Raw genomic sequence first — 19429 nt, forward strand, 5'->3', positions numbered from 1 at the left:
TCAGGCTATAGAGTTAACTGCATCACATTCATCATTGAACAGATCATCAGTGTTGTCAGACATAATACTACTCGAGCCAAGTTAATCGTAGTGATTATAATTATCAGTGTATACGTGTTAGGACTTGTTGAGTGCAACATACAGAGGGGATAAAAACTACCAAAGGCTGACAGAGGAAGAAGCCGTCAGCAGAAGTGAGTATCCTTTTTTTTTTTTTTTATTTCTTTAGTGAATCCTCAACGTCAGAGTCCAAATTAAACACCTCCCGCTTCCTCTTAATATCACGCACCCACGAAAACCTAAGAAAAATTTTTTTTTTTTAAGCACTTAAACCGACATGCTTAGGTAATTCTCCCTCATGACTGAACCATTATGCAACATGGCATCAACCAGCACACTCAAAATAAAGAAGCCATGAAGAAAAATATATCCTTGGTGCGTGTTTGAGGAGTCGGGGGGGTTAATTTGGAGCTCTGGGGCCCTCTTCAGCTCCCTTTCAAACCTCATGGAGCATAATCACCGGGCCCTTTCTCCAGCATCAATAAACATTCAGGCAAAATTACGGATGAGCTCTTTCAAAACTACCACATTTAAGTGCTGACAAAATATCTGTGTGCTGGTTATACAAGCCACCATTTAAACATTTACTGTAGTTTGTTTGTACCCGTCTATTCTCTTACAGCTGAGACTGGTCATCTAGAGAGGTATTGAGTAACTATATGCTTCTGAGGAAATACAGAAAAAACAAGCCCTTCAGTGCTTCCAAACATGCAAATAGGAATGTGACAGTTTACAGCTTCACTGTTATTTGATCAGAGACATTTCAACCCAATTTAACAATATTTAGCTTAATACTTTAAAACAATGCTAGGCCTCTGGATAATTGACTGATTTTGCTTATTAACAACATAAATAAGACATAAATATTGCTGGCTCCAGGCCAGATTCAGTAACTGGATTTAACAGTTTGAACATGAACCCTTCTGTTTGAAGGCCTTCTTCCCCCCCCCCTTTCTTTTTTTGCCTCTGATCCCAATATTGATACTAGTTTATTTACGCTCATAAAACTGTCCATACATTTTGTAGATTTGGGGCAAGTTAACCACCATCATCTTTAAAAAGAATCTTTCAAAGTGCTCTGCACCGCTTCTCCACTGCAAAGCATACTGTACTGTAGTTTTCAGCCACAGATGCCCTAAGAAGTTAAAGAAACTAAGTTTTATTTACAAGGCACCCACACTCCATCGAGTCTTGCAACAAATGTTCGAGAACTGTGGTCCGTCCCTGTTTGGAGTGCCACATGGGAGACTTTTACCACAAGAGTCACAGAAAAGAGGTATACAAAGCTGACTTTTCTTTGATTTTGCACATCTTCTTCGAGCACTTCTAGTGTTGTCGTACACAGCAAACACGACAAAAGACCTTCTATGCAGGTTAAGACAAATGCTAGGAATAATTTGCGACTACTCTCTGAGCCACGTCTGGTCTGGAGTGTCAGTAGTAAGCAGCGAACAGCTCTACGACAGACGCACAGGACGACGGCGTGCAGCAGGGTATGCTGGTGTGTCACATGGTGGGGGGAGAGAGATCACCTGCCGTCTGGTCAGGAGGAGATGAAGATGAAGACTGCCCTACGTGTGTCTGTGAACATCGTGTGTCACACATCTGAATGGCAGGAAATAGAGAATGGTGAAGACAAATGGCTCGACCCAACCGCCTGTGTTTGGAATGACTAGAGGATGATATGTTAGGAAGCTTAGACAGTCTAATCACGTTCATCACTGCCCTTCATCGTCCGTCCACAATCATCTGTGCAGCCCTCGTCTCTTTCTCCTCCTCTGCATGAGCATGATGGATGTAAATCTTCTGGCTGCAACGTGGGTGATTGAAGCACAGTCCGACCTCTCTTTCAGGGATCTTTTAGGTCTCTGGGTTGGGTGTGGCTAGCAGCGGCACATTGTCCCTCCTCCTCCTGCCCAGTGGGGGGCGTCTGTACTGCTCACCGTCGGCCAGCGTCTGAGGCAGCGGCTTCCTCTTGCTCTCAGGCAGCAGCAGTATGGACAGCACGGCCAGCAGGGCCAGAGAGGAGTAGACCACGTGGTGAAGGAAGTAACCATAGTGGTTCCTCAGGTCCATGAGCGGGGAGCTGAGGCGGCCCACGCAGCCCAGGGCCAGCACTGCACCCACACAACTGCCCCTGCAGACACACACAACTTCACATTGGACACATATACACACACACACACACACATCTACCACATATATGCTAGGATTTCATTTTTCAGATTCAAAAACAGAACTCCCATTGGGTGCAGTTTAGTGTGGTTTTATTTATTTTGTATTACAAGTAAAATAGCATTCATAAAGTTTCTTATTTTAATGGTCTAATAAAATATGTACAAAAAGGGTAAACATGCCTATTGTTGCTCTGTTGTCTGTGTATGAAATTGTGTATTTCAACATTTTGGGAAATGCACTAATTTTCTTTTTTATTAAGAGTTAGATGAGAAAATGTATAATACATGGTATATCTTGTTGGTAAAGTCCATACAGAACCAAAGTGTTAAAAATTGAGTTAGCTGTCGTGACGACATGAGTGGTATCATCTTCTCATCACACTCTCGAAAAGAAAGCGAATAAGCTTTTCCAAAAATGTCAAACTAATCCTTTAAGTATGAATATATTTATTTGAGAAATATTAGGTCTTACGCAGTACTATAAATGACCTTACGTGAGGCATTTTATTCCTTTGTTTTCAAAAGAAGATACACTAAGCTGTTATGTCATTTTAAGAGAGATCTCAGTTAATCAGGATTTTTTTTTCAGATTTCTGAAAATGTCTCGTCATTACTAATAGATATTGATGGACATTTCCTCTCTCCTTCCTCACGACTCTGCATTTTTAATGTCCTGATATGTTTTGGCAGCACTAATGGACTGAGCAGGCTCTTTTCGAAAAAAAAAACTAATATCAACACATTCCACATCTCAGTTTATTTTCACAAAACTGAATGAAGAAAGACTGCTTTAACTCTTAAATCAGTGTTGCGGTGTTAGTGTTACCTGATGACGGTGGGCATGATCTCTGCAGTGAAGAGGATGCAGAGGGAGGCGGTGGCCTGGGAGGAGAAGAGACCCAGCACTGAGAAAACTGTGATGGCCGTCTCACTGAGATCTAAAAGGGGAGGAGGAAGCACAAGCATCAGTAACTATGGACTACCTTGATGAAGTGCAGCATGTCGTTTTTTTTAATTTTCTGATGATATACCATGATGCCCTGTTGATTTCCAATGTAGAACTCTGAATCATCCGTTCCCATTAACAGTAGACCCAGAGAGCAGTGAGTAGCCTCTAAGAGGTCACCTAAACACCATCAGCGCCCAGTGCTGCTGCCCCCTCGGCCTTTTGATGCATGACTAAAGCACAGCGCCTGACACAGCTTTGACTTTGCTGCCACTGCAGTGTCCTACATAAACGGAATGCCATACTCATTTTCAGCCACAAGGGGGAGACTGAGACTGAGGCAACTGGGAGTGCGTTTCTACACCACGCTGTGGAAAGACAAAGCCACCTGGAATGTATTTTTCCATGAACAGAGCTGAGCGGTTTGCCTTTAATCTATTTCATAATGCATGAAGCACGAGCCTAACATGAAGTCAGTGGTGTACAGATGATCTAATATGACCACAAAGCTGAGCTTAACATCAAATAAACTAACTTTTACCTTAGTAAGGATTTGAGGAAGCAAGGCCTTTAATCCTCATTCAAGCCTCAAATAAAGTGCAATAACGTCTGGGGAGATGAAGGAGGACTGTGTCCACCTTTTGGGCAAAGACTTTTAATAGCGTCCTTCATCTGACTCTTTGGAGAAAACAATGTCCTACAACTAAAGCCTGCTTACACTCCATGAGTCCCAGGAGGATCAAAGAGGCCAGCCCCGTCATCGTCATGGAGAGGAGCAGGATGCCACGGCGGCCGCACCTGTCTACGGTCGCCCAGAGCAACAGCCAGGCCCCACCCCCGGCGCACACAGACAGCAGGTAGGTCCAATAGAAGCTGGGGGCCGTGCCTCTGACGTCTCCTCGGAAAGAGCTGTAACAGTGACTAATGCCGTGAGAGATGAATCTGAGGGAGGAATAAAGACAAAAGAAAAAAAAAGACAAAGAGTAAGCAGTCATTATAAGAGATTTTTAAATAGAAAATTGGTTCAGAGTGGAAGAACATACAAAAAAAAATAAATCTGTCAGAACACGTTTAGGATGAAATATGAGACAGCAGCCGGTTCCTGTGAATAAAGTGCTACGCAAACGCAAAGGGCTGACTCAAAACTGCAGCATTGCTAAAAGAATGTCAAGAGTGTGTGGGATGGTGGCCGGGTTGGTTCAGTGGTAGAGCAGGCGCACATATACTGAGAGGTTTATGCCTCGACGCAGAGGTCCAGGGTTCAAATCCGACCTGTGACGATTTCCTGCATGTCTTCCCCCCCTCTCTCTCCACTTTCTCACTTTACTGTCCTGTCAAAAATTAAAAGGTGGAAAATCCCCAAAAAAAAAAAAAAAAAAAAAAAGGAGTTGTGTGGGATGACTTACGAGGTGAAGCCGAGCACACACATGTTCTTCCAGATGTTCCTGCTGTGGAAGAGCTCAGGGAAGGACAGGTGGGGGCGTGAGGAGGGGGCTGGCTCTGAATCCAGCTCTGCAGCAGGTAAACAGGACAAAACAGGATTCTTTTTTTTTAATTATTATTATTATTATTATTATTATTCGCAGCTCAACAATAGTAAAATAATCGATAGGTCACTGTCAATTGTATTTATCTGAAAAGAGACATGTACAGGAGGTCAATGTTGTTGCAATTACTTTTGGTCAAATATAGGTTGTTTAAAAGCCACTTAGAACAGTGTAGCTACACCAGGCTTAAAGGAACACGCCGACTTATTTGGACTTTAGCTTATTCACAGTAACTCCCAGAGTTAGATAAGTCCATACATACCCTTCTCATCTCCGTGTGTGTTGTAACTCTGTCTGACGCCCCCAGCGCTAGCTAAGCCTAGCACAGATCCTGGAGGTAACCGGCTCCAACTACTGCTCCGAATAAGTGACAAAATAACACCAACATGTTCCTGTTTACATGTTGTGATTTGTATAGTCACAGGGTGTACAAATAACAAGGTCACTATGCTTTTACTATCTAGTAATTGTTGACTCCATTACTCCAACTCTGAGTGAACTCCAGCTCCTCACCACAGGGCTTCAGGTGCTGCTGGCAAATCACTCCGCCCATGTAGCAGAAGTAGCAGTGCTTCGACCTTTCTGAGAATATAGTTCCCAGTGTGTATATGGTTAGAAGACGGCTGTGTCTTATGTGACCTTGTTATTTGTACACGCTGTGACTATATAAATCACAACATGTAAACAGGAAAATGTTGGCATTATTTTGTCACTTATTCGGAGCAGTAGGCTAGTTGGAACCGGTTACCTCCAGGATCTGTGCTAGGCTTAGCTAGCGGTGGGGGCGTCAGACAGAGTTACAGCACACACGGAGATGAGAAGGGTATGTATGGACTTATCTAACGCTGGGGGATACGTTGAATAAGCTGAAGTCCCAATAAGTCGGCGTGTTCCTTTAATAAAAATAGATTCTATGGTAACACTTTAACCTCCGATTTAGCATTTATTACCATAATATAAACAGTTAATAAATTATTTATAACACTATGATGTTATTATATAAAGCTAATGTCCACAAAACAAACTTAACAAGAGCAAACGCCTTACTTCCTGGGAAACATGTTTGCATATAAACTGTTGCAGAGCCCAGTGAATATCCAGCTCAGATTATTTCGTAGCTGCAGCCCATAATCCTTTATTATAATTCCATGTATCTTTAATAAATCATGAATTGGAATTGAGCATCATTACCTGCTCTTGGTAGTGGTGTGTGATAGGTACTCATGTTTTGAAATGCACTGCAATGAGTAACCCATAAATAATGAGGTTATAAGATAACACACACACACACACACACACACACACACACACACACACACACACACACACACACACACACACACACCTGTGAAGCTCTCATCGTCCCTCACATCTCTGTTGGAGTTCCTTCTCTCGGTGAAGGAGTTCATGTCTGCAGATCTCTCTGACATCAGGAGCCAGCGAGGAGACTCTGGAAACACCCCGGGAATGCTGAAGGAGAGAAAAGAAATATGTCGGTTCCACTCTTCGATCTTTATTGACCTTCACCCAGCACCAAAACTATGGTGCTCATAATTTCTCCTTCAGCATGAAAAATAACCCATGAAAGTTAGCACAATTCTTTATATCTTAATCCAGCTTTTCTTACAAACCTGCAATTGATTTCTAGTAATCAATCTCTGTCAATTTGGTTTTGAATCTGCAATGAAGGCTTATCTTGTAACAGAGGTCTCAGAGTGACTGGGGACCTTAAACAAAGTAGTCCTGATGCATTCTGACATGAACTAAAAGGCTCAGTGTGACGAGGGGATAGGAATCAATACCATCCGACAAAGCTTTCAGCGAGTCAGTTGGCATCAAGACACTTTATCAAAAGACTATCAGGTTCCTTCACTCTCATGTCCCTGCAGTCTCACAGGAAAATAAATGCACGTGCATACTTGTGTATACTATACTTAGATATTCTAATATCTAAATATGAAAAGGAAATGTGGATGATGGAGTCCCACAAATGGGAATGAAAAAGCTAAAACTGAGAATTTAAACAGAAAGGGCTTAAAAACAAATAATCATACATGTACACTAGCAAACACACACACACACACACGTACCCGTAACTGAGGAAGAGTGTTAGCGGGGCGGCGCCGGCTCCCAGCAGGCCCCTCCAGGACTGGCAGCCCAGGGCGATGGCCAGCAGCAGCAGCTCTCCGGCTACAGTCATCAGCCCGGCCAGCATGGTTACCACCAGCCTCAGAGACGGTTCACACAGCTCCAGACCTGACAGGCAAACGCATCATCAATCCTGACAAATCCTTACCTGCTAAACAAGCATGTCAGCTAGGGCTGCACCATATACCGATTTTTTATCGTCATCGCGATATCAACTGGGCACAATAAACACATCGCGAAAGGTTGCGACATATCGCGAAAGACCCTCAGAGATTTTTTGTGTTAGTTGAAAGAAAACATCAGTAGAAAACTGCACTTTAAAATGTAACTTATTTTTTTAGTGATGCCTTTTATATTCAATTCAATAAAAGAATGCTGGTATTATTTGTTTTAAATTCAACAAGCAATTTGTTGTATTCTAGCAGAATAGTGAAAGCAACGGAAATGCAGAACTGAGTACACTCTAATATGTTTATTTTGAAGTTATATCGATATCGCGATATTCAGCAACGTTATATTACGCATATTTTCTTCATATCGTGTAGCCCTAATGTCAGCATTGTCATTGTGAACATGTTAGCATGCTGACGTTAGCATTTAGCTCAAAGCATTGCTCTGCCTGACTACATGTTAGAGACACCAACATGGCTGTTAATCCTGTTTGATGGACCTTTTTCTGCTAAAAACAAATACGGTGCGTCCCTATCCCTAAAATGTTGAAATACTCACGAGTGATGTACAGAATGAGGTAGACTCCCGCACTAGCTGCCGCCAAACAGAAACGCATGACGATGAAGATGGAGGGGTACGGAGAGACACACACCAGCACCCCAAACACCACCGACAGGGTCAGACAGGTCAGCAGAGTCTTGGACCTGCCCAGCCTGCAGGGAAACAGAGACACAGTATGTCCTGAAAACCACCTGACCGACACATCCTTACACCTGTAATATTACACCAAAAATCTATTACACTTGCAGTTTTTGATACGACTATACGACTACAATAAATAAAAAAATTGGGATATTGTTAATCTACCATTCCAAAAGTGCCTTTAGTCATTTTATCATTGAAAAGAAAAGACATTTAAATATATATCAAGATGAAAAAACATGAAACCAAGATGCACAATAGAAATACATGATCATGCAAGTAGGTTCTGATTATCCAAGAGCAAAAACACTACTTCACTAGTTTAAATATTAACAGCAAGAGGGTTGAGGTCGGAAAATAGGTCTACAGTGAATAGAAGAGATAAGATACAACAGAGAACCACAGTAGGAACGGCATCATAAACCATTAATGTTGCCAACACATTCCTAGCTTTATGCCATTTGCAAATAATTTAGACAAAATGACAAATTAAACCAGATCAAAATGTTTATGAATAAAACTAATTGCCCATAATTTTAAGGCCTGATTTCTGTCAAATTAAATTTACATTTTAAGATGAATTCTAAGGACCTGCAGACAACCTGTTCAAATATGATATTACCGAAATGTATCATCAAAACTGTCAAAAAGGAAGTTGTGCTGAATCACAAAGAAAGACATAAATAAAACATATAAATGCATCTTCAAAAGGTCTGAAGCATAACTCCTGTGATGTCACTAATTGTGACTTTCAGCTGCACACAACACTTTTGTTTCCAAACTGCAGATTAGCACTGTTCCCTTTTTGTCTTTGTACATTCCCTAGGTGGCAGCATTAATTCACTAGTCTTAACAAACAGATGCTATGCTCAATTGGTCAGCAAATGAATAAGGGTTGTTAGCTGATTAAACTGGCATTCTCTCCCTCGCAATTCCCCCCAAAATTACTGCTTCCCCGACAACACAGCAGACACAGGCTGGATCCATTATGTCAATTATTAGAGGTGCTTGGGTTGTGTTTAATGCAGACTGCAGAGCATGAGGTCCTAAGCACTAGGCATATGCAAAAACTCAAACTAACATTATAAGATTGAGGAACAAAGTGATTTAACACCACAGTTTGTGGCATGCCATGACAAGAACAGTAGCTAATTTAAATAGCTCACGTTACTGTAGTGTGTGAACAGTTGACTACATTTAATATTTTATATGGCGTTTTCTTTTTGCGAGGCGCAAATGTTCCAAACAAATTCCTTACTGATACTATTCTGCAGATACAGCGTCATTGCGTCCGGACCTTGGCGCCGCCCAAGACGATTGTGATTGGTTTAAAGAAATGCACCCAGAGCGTTTCTTTCTCCTATCCCAGAATGTGTCTGTGGTGTAGCCAGACCTAACTCCACAGCACTGTGGAGATAGGTCTGGCAATGCCAGACTATTGACACAGTGACCTATTAACAGAAATCGCCTTGGGTTGTATGTTTGGTCTTTTCTGCAGATGACTGTCTAAACCACACAGCTGCAAGAAACGCTGGTGTGCGTGCGTGCATTACCTGTCAGCAGCATAGCCCAGGCCGAGACAGCCAGTCAGGACGCCCAGGATGAAACACACCTCCTCCACTGGGACCAGCCAGTACTGACCACACACCAGGTCCCACTGGACAGCACAGACACAAGAGGGAGGAAGACAGATCTGTTAGTTATTATCAGTGCAGGTAATTGCAACAACATACATGTTGGAGAACAGGAAGTCATCAGGCAGACATCACCACACATATGGAGCAACAGGAGAATAGAAGCGATAGAAATCCAGATGTGCACACACTGGAATAATGTCTTATTAATATTCCAACCAACCAAAACTTAACTCAACATTTTGACCCCAGTGCCTACCCAAATGACCTATTAGAACTGCAACTAATAATTACTGTTATCATGAATTATTCTGACCATTATTTTTGATTTAATCGATTTGTGAATTAAACGTGAGCAAAGGATGAAAAGAAGAGTGCAAGGTGAGGTCCAAAACCTAAATACATTAAATCCTTTGTCTATTACAATGATAGAAAAGAGAAAATCATTACGTATGAGAAACTACCAACTGCTTGAATGGATGGATGTGTCTAGTTTTGAAGACAACAAAAGAAGTAGAGAGAGAAGTAGACGTTCTTTGCTTCCAAAGAGAGATTAAAAAGAGAGTTTGAAGTGTGTTGCCTTCCTATCGATATTTTTTAAAGCCCTAAGCCATAATGATTGCTAGCTTGACTTACTCATGAAGAAACATGTCTCTGGCAAATTAAATTGCTTACTTAATGAATTGACTAATTAATGAGTTACTTTGATTCAAAGGAAGCCCAGTTTAATTTATTCACAGAACAAACTAATATTATGATTCATATCCAATTACTTCACAGAGATGGTGCAAGATATTTAGTGTCTGGTCCTTCCTGGATGTATTAACACTTGTTCTTTTACTGTGCGGTTTTGTGTTTTAAAAAATAATGATGTGTACACTTGGATTACAAAAGGAGATTATTGGCTGAGAGAATGACGCAGTATAAATCCTTCAGGATCCTCAGACTATAAGATACAATACAAACACAGGAGGATGTAAACTTATAATATTACTGTGTATGTGGTGATAACAATGTATTACATTCAGTAGTAGTAGTACTGGCAGCAGTATCAGTAACAGTAGTAAATAGCAACAGTAGCAGTTACTGTGCCAATTTACATAATAATAGTGCATTAACATGGAAGGTGGGCCTATTTGTTTAAAAAAGACATATCTTCTCTCCGTTCTAATCAAATCAAGCCGAGCCACTGATTTGCATTAACAGCTGAGCTCTGCTAATGTTGCTGTGTGCTGGCTGCTAAAAGCAAAATGATTTTAACGATCTAGAGAGGGAGAGCAGAGGGCTGGTGATAAAAAAGGCCTTACATAATTGGAATACATGCACAGAAACATAAAAGCCTGTCACATAATATCAGCTATTGCTGAGGCACAGAGCCACAATAGTGCGCATCAGTCGGGTAAAGGGCAGCATAGCAACCCATAGTGCTCATTCGGGTGGAATACTTTGGACAACAGGAGGAGGGTAAAATGCAAACAAACGAGTTTGTAAAACTCCTCAGACTGGTTTTGGGAATGAGGCACCAATCAGGTACATCCCTCCGGGAAGGACTGAAACCTGCAACCATTTCTTCCTTTCACATTTCAGACTGAAGCCTGTTGCTATTGTGTGGTGATCTCAACTAAGACTTTGCTAATTCATATTTTGTTGTTATTTTCACTAAATTTTTGCCATCAGACAAACCCAGGACATGATATGTTTTAGATCAGAGCGAGGTTACAGATGTTTTAGGGTTACTTTTCAGCTTGAAAGCTACAAGAATCTTAATAGAGATAGAAGAACACACACACACACACACACACACACACACACACACACGATATAGTAATTTATTGAAAAAAAACAATTCAGAAACTGTCTCTTATGTTTAATCTGACAAATCAATAGTATTCCAATAAATGGAATACTGCCATAAAGTCCTGCTTATTAATTTGCTATATTGTCCCCATGGGTAATACACCCAGGTATATATCAAATATATATCTACTACTATATAAATGCTATGACAACATTATTGAGGGTTGACAAACATATGTAATTTCATGGTACTGTATATTATCATCATACTGCCCAGCCCTAATAATGACAGGAAGTGCCTGTGCATTAGCCCTTAGATCCACAGCATAGCGATGTTAAGTGGAGTTTGTCTCTAGTGAAGTGACAGTATTTATTGATCGTGGCGGAGACGAAGCTGATCAGATGCCCTCCTGCTTCCTGCTCAGTGGACTGCCAGCTAAGCAAAGCGAAGCAGCACTGGAGGAACAGATCGTCATGACAGCAAAAAAAAAAAAAATACTTTCTGAGCTTAACCTGACTTAAGAGCCAAAATATGTCAGTCTGCTTGTCTGCCCATGTCACTCTCAGTATGTAAAATGAGGAGTGGACGGACGAGACTGTAAGCATGCTACTTACTGTATGCCTATAAGAATGCTTATGTTGCACACATGCTTTTGCTAAATGCTTCCCTTGGCAGCGTTTATGTATCCTCAGCTCGCTGCAGTGATGTGGGTGGATTACCAGCGAACTGCCCTAATACCATGGACTGGAGGGCTGGGTGTGGCTCACACAAAACAGACACACAGGCCACAGAGTGACCAGCCTGAGTGGAAAACTGTGAGCAGCCGTCTAGGCTCTATTACTGCAATTCAATGTTTTTACTATGAAATCCAACTCTGAGAGGAAATGCATGTTTGTTTTCCCACTGGTCATGCAAGTAGCATACATAGTGACACATTAATGCACCAACACAGCATTTACCTGCGTATTTATCACATTGGCTACCTGTTGTAACAAATCAAATACATGTAGGACGTGGGTTGCTTTCATGAATATGTACAGCAAGAGCAGCTTTTTCCTACAGCTAGAAATTTGAGAATTAGACCTAAATCTATAATTGCATTGAGAAACACAAGCTCCACTGGCAACTTCAATAGATTGTTTTTCTCTCATTTGGAGCAATCCTTTGATTGTGTAGTTATGAGCATATGAGGAAAAGAAACCACCTGAAATTTTTGATACGGGGTTATTTTTCAAACCTGTCAATATTCCTGGTGTTTCTTTTAGGGGACACAATGCAATTCAAAGGCAAGATAATATCACAGTGACACAATAGTCCCTCTTCCACTGTAGCTTATATTTAACCTGCCTGCCTGCTGTTTATATATAAGACAAGAAGTTACAGTTTAAAGGTTAAAAGATACAAAGTTGTGCCCAGGTGGTTTAAATCCTCAGAGCAGGGAGGCACATGGTTTGACAGTTACTGAAATGCCCACAAGCAAGACATTTTAAAAGGTCCCATGGCATGAAAATGTCACTTTATGAGTTTTTTTAACATTAATATGAGTTCCCCCAGCCTGCCTATGGTCCCCCACTGGCTAGAAATGGCAATAGGTGTAAACTGAGCCCTGGGTATCCTGCTCTGCCTTTGAGAAAATGAAAGCTCAGATGGGTTGATCTGGAATCTGCTCCTTATGACTTCATAAGGAGGAAGGTTACCTCCCCTTTCTCTGCTTTGCCCGCCCAGAGAATTTGGCCCACCCATGAGAAAGAGAGAGACATCATGGCTTGCAAACAAGCAAAGCATGGTAGTTGGTCAAGACTACACCCCCACCCTCCACTGTGCCCCCCCCCCCTCCTCCTCAATAGCATTTAAAGCTACAGACACAGAAATGGCACATCCTAAGGAAAGCTCATTGTGGGACTGGCTCTAGTGGCTGTAATTCTGCACCAAGGCTGAATTTCGGGAAAGAGACTTCAGATACAGTATTAGGGGAATACTAAGGTCTATATAAAAGAGACTTCAGATACAGTATTAGGGGACCACTAAGGTCTATATAAAAGAGACTTCAGATACAGTATTAGGGGACCACTAAGGCCTATATAAAAGAGACTTCAGATACAGTATTAGGGGACCACTAAGGTCTATATAAAAGAGACTTCAGATACAGTATTAGGGGACCACTAAGGTCTATATAAAAGAGACTTCAGATACAGTATTAGGGGACCACTAAGGCCTATATAAAAGCATTCAAAAAGCAGTACGTCATAGGACCTTTAAGGGATCATTCCTATGTTTGTATATGTTCCCATTATGTACAAATCGCTGCCAATCATATTCCAAAGCATAATAATGGTGTACATTAATTTAAGTACAATCTTTTTCTATCTCAATACCAATCAGGTTGTGAGCAGAGATTGTTCTTCCTCTGATGTGTGTAAGGAAACTTTGACCTCTTCACATTCTCTGAAATCTCTCTCCAACGGCCCTTGACGTTGACAGTGACGTAGGTAAAACACATTTCTGAATGAGTCACCGAGCATTGTCCAACCTGGCGTCCCAGCCCTACTCTCACGGTTGAATGGAAGTCTAACTAACAACTTAAAAAGGGCATTGCAAGACTCAAGATGGACAGTTTTTAAAAAGTAAGAAAACTGATGCAGCAGTCCCATATATATTGTCTTCTTCCTTGTCAAAACCTGGCGCCCACATTACCCACAATGCCACCCGTCCGTCAGAGATTTGAGTTTGTTATGCCAGTGATTTTCAAAATGGGGTCCGTGGCACTTAGCCAGGGGGTCCATGAAAAGTTTTCAGATTCATTCATTTTAATTATTTGAGCCATTTCCCTGAAGCTGAGATGAGGAGCAAACTGCAGAAGTCTGGTAAACTCACTTCTTACTAACGCCACATAAAAGACAGGTGAGTGTATGAGAGACACTATACCTAAACAGAACTTTGTTTTTGTTTTTTTTATCTAATCATGTGTAATTCTGCGGTTTAGCAGTGGTGTGTATGGAACAACAGCGAACAACGCTGTCCTGGGATTAACCTCTGACATGATCAGTCTCATATGACTACCTCAAACGTTGGTACTATGCACATTCATCATCGTCTGCACCAAACAGGAGGTTTGTGTTGGAAAATGTTATCAGGATCTCCCGAATCTCTGACGTTGGGAGTTTTCTTGAATGCACCAACAAGGAAGAGTTTTCACAACAATTCCTGTCTCCACACAACCATAACAAAACATCACTTAAAAATAAAGGCAATTAAATACTATGTTGCATTATAAACTAGCAACATCCGAGGCTCTACAAGCCACCAGGAGAAGAGGCTGCATGCTCAGCAAGACCCTCCTGTGGATAACAACTGTTTCAGCATTTTAGGGCCCACAATCCATAAATGAATAAAAAGGTAACCCTCCCACAGAAAGCCAAAACAATAAACTAGACCAGGCCCATAATTAGAGAGTTCAAGAGTATCCCAGGCCGGAGCTTTACCTCAGTAACGATGTTGTTCCTCAGCCCTTCTGTGACGTTGTAGTCCCAGCCGGCCTCGCATTCCACTACTGCTGACTGGCTGCCGTTGACATACTGCTTACACTGGGACAGGCCCCCGCTGTCCCCGTGCCTCTGCCCCTTCTCCCAGGGCAGGGAGGCGTTCAGCACCTCGGGTGATGGTAATGGCCCCGGCAGGTGGCAGTGGTGGGGAGGGGAGAGGGTGATGAGGGGGTCGGAAGAGAGCAGGAAGGCCAGGAAGAGGTTGGGCAGGATGGAGAGAGCAATCAGAACCCTCTGCTTCTTCCTGCCCAGAGCCAGCACCATCACTTCCCCCGTGGGAGGTAGCGAGGGTGGGGCAGGCAGGGAGGAGGAAGAAGGGGCTGGAGAGGAGGGAACTGGTGAGGAGGGGAGGGATGGAGGGGGAGCAGGGCACGGGGAAGGGGAGACCAGAGGTGGAGAGTCGGGGGAAGTCATCATTGGGGGGTGGGGGTTGTCGTGATGGTTGTTCCCCAGACAGAGGGGAAGAGACGTAGGAGAGCTCTGTGGAAGACAAGAACTACACAGCATTATTATTTATAGTTTAAACACCCAACACGAGACAGACATGAAGCAGGCTAAATCTTAGAGATAATGAAAAACATAACCTTTCACAATACATTTCCACAGTATGAAAAGCACAGGTATAAATAAAGTAATAAATGACAGCTGAATAACACCCATCTGCTTCAGTTTCAGGGTCCTGGTATCGTGCATACTTACAGTATCAACATCTGAATATAGTTAGATATCAGACGTATAGCCATTACTTGGCAAATTTTACTTTGACGCGTATGTGTTCACCTTAAGTACCAGCCACGTGGTATTTCCTGCCTGCTGTTTTCCTGCTTTGTGGAGTGACACCAATGTGAAAGTTCACAGTAACGTTGCATTTTGACCGACTCCAACATTTCCAGAGTAAGAGGGGGACACACTGGGTCCTTTCACAATGAGACTACACTATTTTAAATACTGAGCAAATATCTGTCCATAGATTCCTACTGAACATAAGAAATACTGTAGCATACAGGAGCAGAGTATTTACATAATCCAATTCTGTCCATCCAAAGAGTTAATTTAGTACCAGGAGTATAAGATCATACCTATACGCTTAGATCCACTGAAGAGCTGAAATGATTGCATTCACTATTTTCTTACATTTTATAGGCCAAACAATAGATAAAGAAGATTATTGTTAGTTGTAGTTCTTATTCAGACCCACTGATCTGTTTTAATACTGTTTATAAAAAAAACACTACCAATTGGTTATAGGCCTGACATAAAGCTTTATTGGCTTTGTCATTTGACAAGACCCCCAAGTCATTGCACAATGAAGAGACTCCAGTCAAAAGAGGATTTTTGTTGTCAGTAGCCTTTAAGGGTACATGGGGAGACAGAAAACAAGTATAAATAACAGTAAAGTTAAAAAAAAAGGTTGTGGGTTAAACCTCAAACAGATGGATAGAAAACCCCTGAAAGGATGGGTGTTTTTAGAGAAGAGGGAGCCCTTCCCTTTTTTTTGTATTACAGGCTGCTCTCTGTGTTCCCAGTTGAGGGCTGGAATGTGAACAGCCTGTGCTTTCCTCAGCAGCCTCCTCTGTCGGTACACATGGTGCTCCTCAAGCAGCCAGCGTTGCCGTGTTTTCCTTGCACAGGGCCAGGAAGTCTTTCCAAAAAAAAAAAAAGGAATCCCACAGGGTTATATAAGAGCTTTTACACGAGGGGGGTAAAGCCAAGGACGTGGGGGGAATGTAACAGTATGGGACTGGCTGGCCTCTGTGGAAGTACTAACACAATAACAGAGAGAGCGACAGTGTGAGGAGAATAAAATTACACCTGCCCCGGGCAGACTGGCGAATCACACAGCTGCTGATATTACAACGTCTGCCTGGCTTCAAAACCAGACGCAAACTGTTACTCACCCGTTTAAAATGTTGTCCAATGTGAGCCAAAAAGCTACTGCCCGTAGTCTCTTCCAAACCTCCAAAACATAGCGGGGGGAGAGGGGAGACTGAGTAGGGAGTACCGCATTCACTGTCTTCTTTGCGCCTCGATGCTAGTCTGCTTTGTCTGTTATATGAAAAGACATTTCTGTCCCAGAGAAGTGTAGTCTCTAATAAACACCAGCGCTGCCTTTGACACAAGCAAGGACACTGGACTCCTGTTAGCCACTTTGAGGTGAGATGATGCTAATAGACTCCTCTCCTACCGTCGCTGGTTTTTAACGTTACTGTTTTGTCCATGTTTCTGCCTGCCGACATTACACAAAATGATTAAATAAGACATGATTGTGTCCGACATCATCTTAAAGGGAAACGCGTCGTCAGTCAGCCGCCGGTCGCTGACAAAGAGCGGGTGGAAAACTGCATTAGGAGAAGCTTGTTTATAGAGACGAGCAGTTCCGCCGGTGGCAGCACACTTCGATACCAGTCGGCTAAAATCGTCAAAGCGATGTCCCCTCGTCTCACTGCTTTCAAAGATCGTATATGATGAGGTGGTAGGTCACTCAGCAATAAATTCCTGTTTCCTTTATTAATTTAGGTACATATTAGTCTTGCTGTGCCACACCTTGCTTCCCAGCGCTGCGGAGGAGGGTCTGGCTACGCCACACAGCATTCCGTGCTGGGAGAAAAACATGCTCTGGTTTATAGGCATTTCTGCAGCCACGGTGCCGCTGCAAAATAGCCTCGGGAAGGAACTAGTTTTGGTGGAACATGTGTACGGTCCTGCAACAGAAAACTCAGATTGGACAGATAGTCTAACTATCTGTCTCAATTTACCCTGCAGAGATCTGAGGAGCAGTTAACCATAGTCCTCATAAATCCACCGTAGTTTAAAATTCCAACACAAAGAAAGCAGAAGGTGACAGACATCCGGCCAAAAAGAGTGAAATCCAGCGGCGCAATCCCGGAAGTGGAACGTTGTGGATATAGAGTTATTGACTGATTCCGATAAGCCAACATTGATTATTTTTCATTTAATATTATTGTATAAAAATGGTTGTTGATTTGAAGCATTAAAATGGATAAAAACACTCAAAGTTAATATAACTTTTAGGCTCTTTAAAACAACAAAGACTCCTCTGACTCTGTTTAGGTGAAAGTGGCGACATGCAGAATTAACTAATTAGGCCTAAATAATTGTAGGTAACATTTTAACCAAAAAATGTATGTATGCTACATTCAGCTATCTCTCCTCTTTCCATTTCCACAAATAAAAAATTATCACACCTGTTTTTTAAAAACTAGGCTATATTAGATTCAACGTATCTCACGTTATCTCATAAGCTGTTCCAAATTCTTGCCCTAATCACATTGTTGTATTATTGTCTCCTGCTGTTCTCTGGCTATATATTATTGGCTATAACGAGTATTATTAGATTTGTAATGTAAATTTATTATAATCAATTCTATATCATCTATCATTATCTAATCTAAACAATTTAAACGATTTGTTTCTCTTGAGCCCACCAGACTCACATTGTTTAGGACTATTGCTTAATGTGCAGAAAGCTTCTTATTGCTTACACTATGGAAATGCTACTGATCATGCCTTGTTAATGTTAATTATTAATATATCCTATTAGATTTGGCACACTTTTTATGTTGGTTGAGCATTACATTTTTGCTCCAAAGAATCCAGTAATCTTTACAAGTGTTTTTGTGAATTTTTGCTAAGAAACCTTCATTTTCTTTCTTTCTCTTTAGATTTAAGAATCTCAGCCATTTTTAGTTTATGATTTTCATTTTAATTTTGTTCAAAATTATGGGTGGCAGGAAAAGAGGTTTAGAAAGAAAAATGGTTATGTAGGAATACTGCAGTGGCTTTTGTATGTACGTTATGTAATATATATATTTATTATCATGTTAATGAGTGAATAACTAGCCCAAAAGACAGAACCAGTCTTGGGGAAAGTAAAATGTGCTCAGAAAGACAAACTATTTGCAGTAATAGGTTTGTGCGCGCAAGCCCCTGTATTTGCACTTATCCAAGAATATACAGCAAATGCCGTGATGGTATTTGGACAGCAGAAGAAGTACACAGATTCATGGGTAGAGTGAGACATCTGTTCTTTGTAAAATATCTCTACAGAAGGTCTGCATGTAGTTCTCTGCCACATGATGGAGCCATAAATCACAGGCCACCACAAGAGACAAGTCTAATAAAGCCTACACTGTACCTCCATGGTCCAGGCTCATATGGGCTTGTTCTCGTGAATATGCAATGATTAAAGGTGCCGTAGTTAGGATTGTGAAGATCCAGGACTTAGCCAAAAAATTTGAACATCAACAACTTCTCAGTCCCTCCCCCCTTTCCGCTAAAGCCCAAAACGTTCTCCTAAGCCCCTCCCCCCACAAGGGAGAATGAATGCGTGTGCATGAGCAGTGATTGACACACAGTTAGACACCCCTCCCCCCCTGGCCATGATTGGTGCATTTGAACAGGGAGATGTGGATTTTTGCAAATGGCACTACAGGCTGTAGGTGGTGCCAGAGGAGGCGGATTTTTTTTTTTTTTATTACCTGCTTCAAGTAGTTCTACTGGAACATAGGGTCAGTTTCAGCAAATATGACAGAAAGTTAGTTTTATAAGTCTTACCTAATGCACCTTTAACATGTCATTTTGATATTTGTGAGAAATGTCACATATTGTCTACTTGGAGAACATCTCTATTCCCTCATTTATTTTCGGCCATATGTATTACTCTTTTGTCCTTTGCATTTATTA

At 41.7% G+C, this 19429-nt stretch overlaps 1 protein-coding gene across 2 annotated transcripts; it reads right to left on the minus strand.

The window, feature by feature from the left end:
* Positions 1–204: 204 nt before the first annotated feature.
* Positions 205–16852, minus strand: slc22a17 (solute carrier family 22 member 17). Of its 2 annotated transcripts, none has more exons than XM_031294585.2 (10): positions 16624–16852; positions 14666–15205; positions 9305–9408; positions 7608–7762; positions 6821–6986; positions 6076–6200; positions 4590–4695; positions 3902–4125; positions 3064–3175; positions 205–2197 (listed from the first exon to the last, which is right to left on the minus strand). In XM_031294585.2, exons 2-10 carry the CDS (start codon positions 15140–15142, stop codon positions 1921–1923), a joined length of 1746 nt encoding a protein of 581 aa, XP_031150445.1. In that variant the 5' UTR covers positions 15143–15205; positions 16624–16852; the 3' UTR covers positions 205–1920. The 2 variants fall into 2 exon arrangements, with proteins under 2 accessions (XP_031150445.1, XP_031150446.1); XM_031294586.2 differs by having other exon boundaries at positions 14666–15221; positions 16624–16836.
* Between the last annotated feature and the right edge of the window lie 2577 nt (positions 16853–19429).

Source organism: Sander lucioperca, chromosome 1 (assembly GCF_008315115.2).
Source record: "Sander lucioperca isolate FBNREF2018 chromosome 1, SLUC_FBN_1.2, whole genome shotgun sequence".
NCBI classification, from domain to species: domain Eukaryota; kingdom Metazoa; phylum Chordata; class Actinopteri; order Perciformes; family Percidae; genus Sander; species Sander lucioperca.

Bases quoted from the DNA above. Each gene is read 5' to 3' on its own strand.
- slc22a17 (XM_031294585.2), bottom strand. From the start codon at position 15,142: ATGATGACTTCCCCCGACTCTCCACCTCTGGTCTCCCCTTCCCCGTGC. The intron at 6,201-6,820 runs GTACGTGTGTGT...TCTCTCCTTCAG, and splicing joins ACACTCTTCCTCAGTTACGG to CATTCCCGGGGTGTTTCCAG. The intron at 4,696-6,075 runs GTGTGTGTGTGT...TACCTGCTGCAG, and splicing joins GGACGATGAGAGCTTCACAG to AGCTGGATTCAGAGCCAGCC.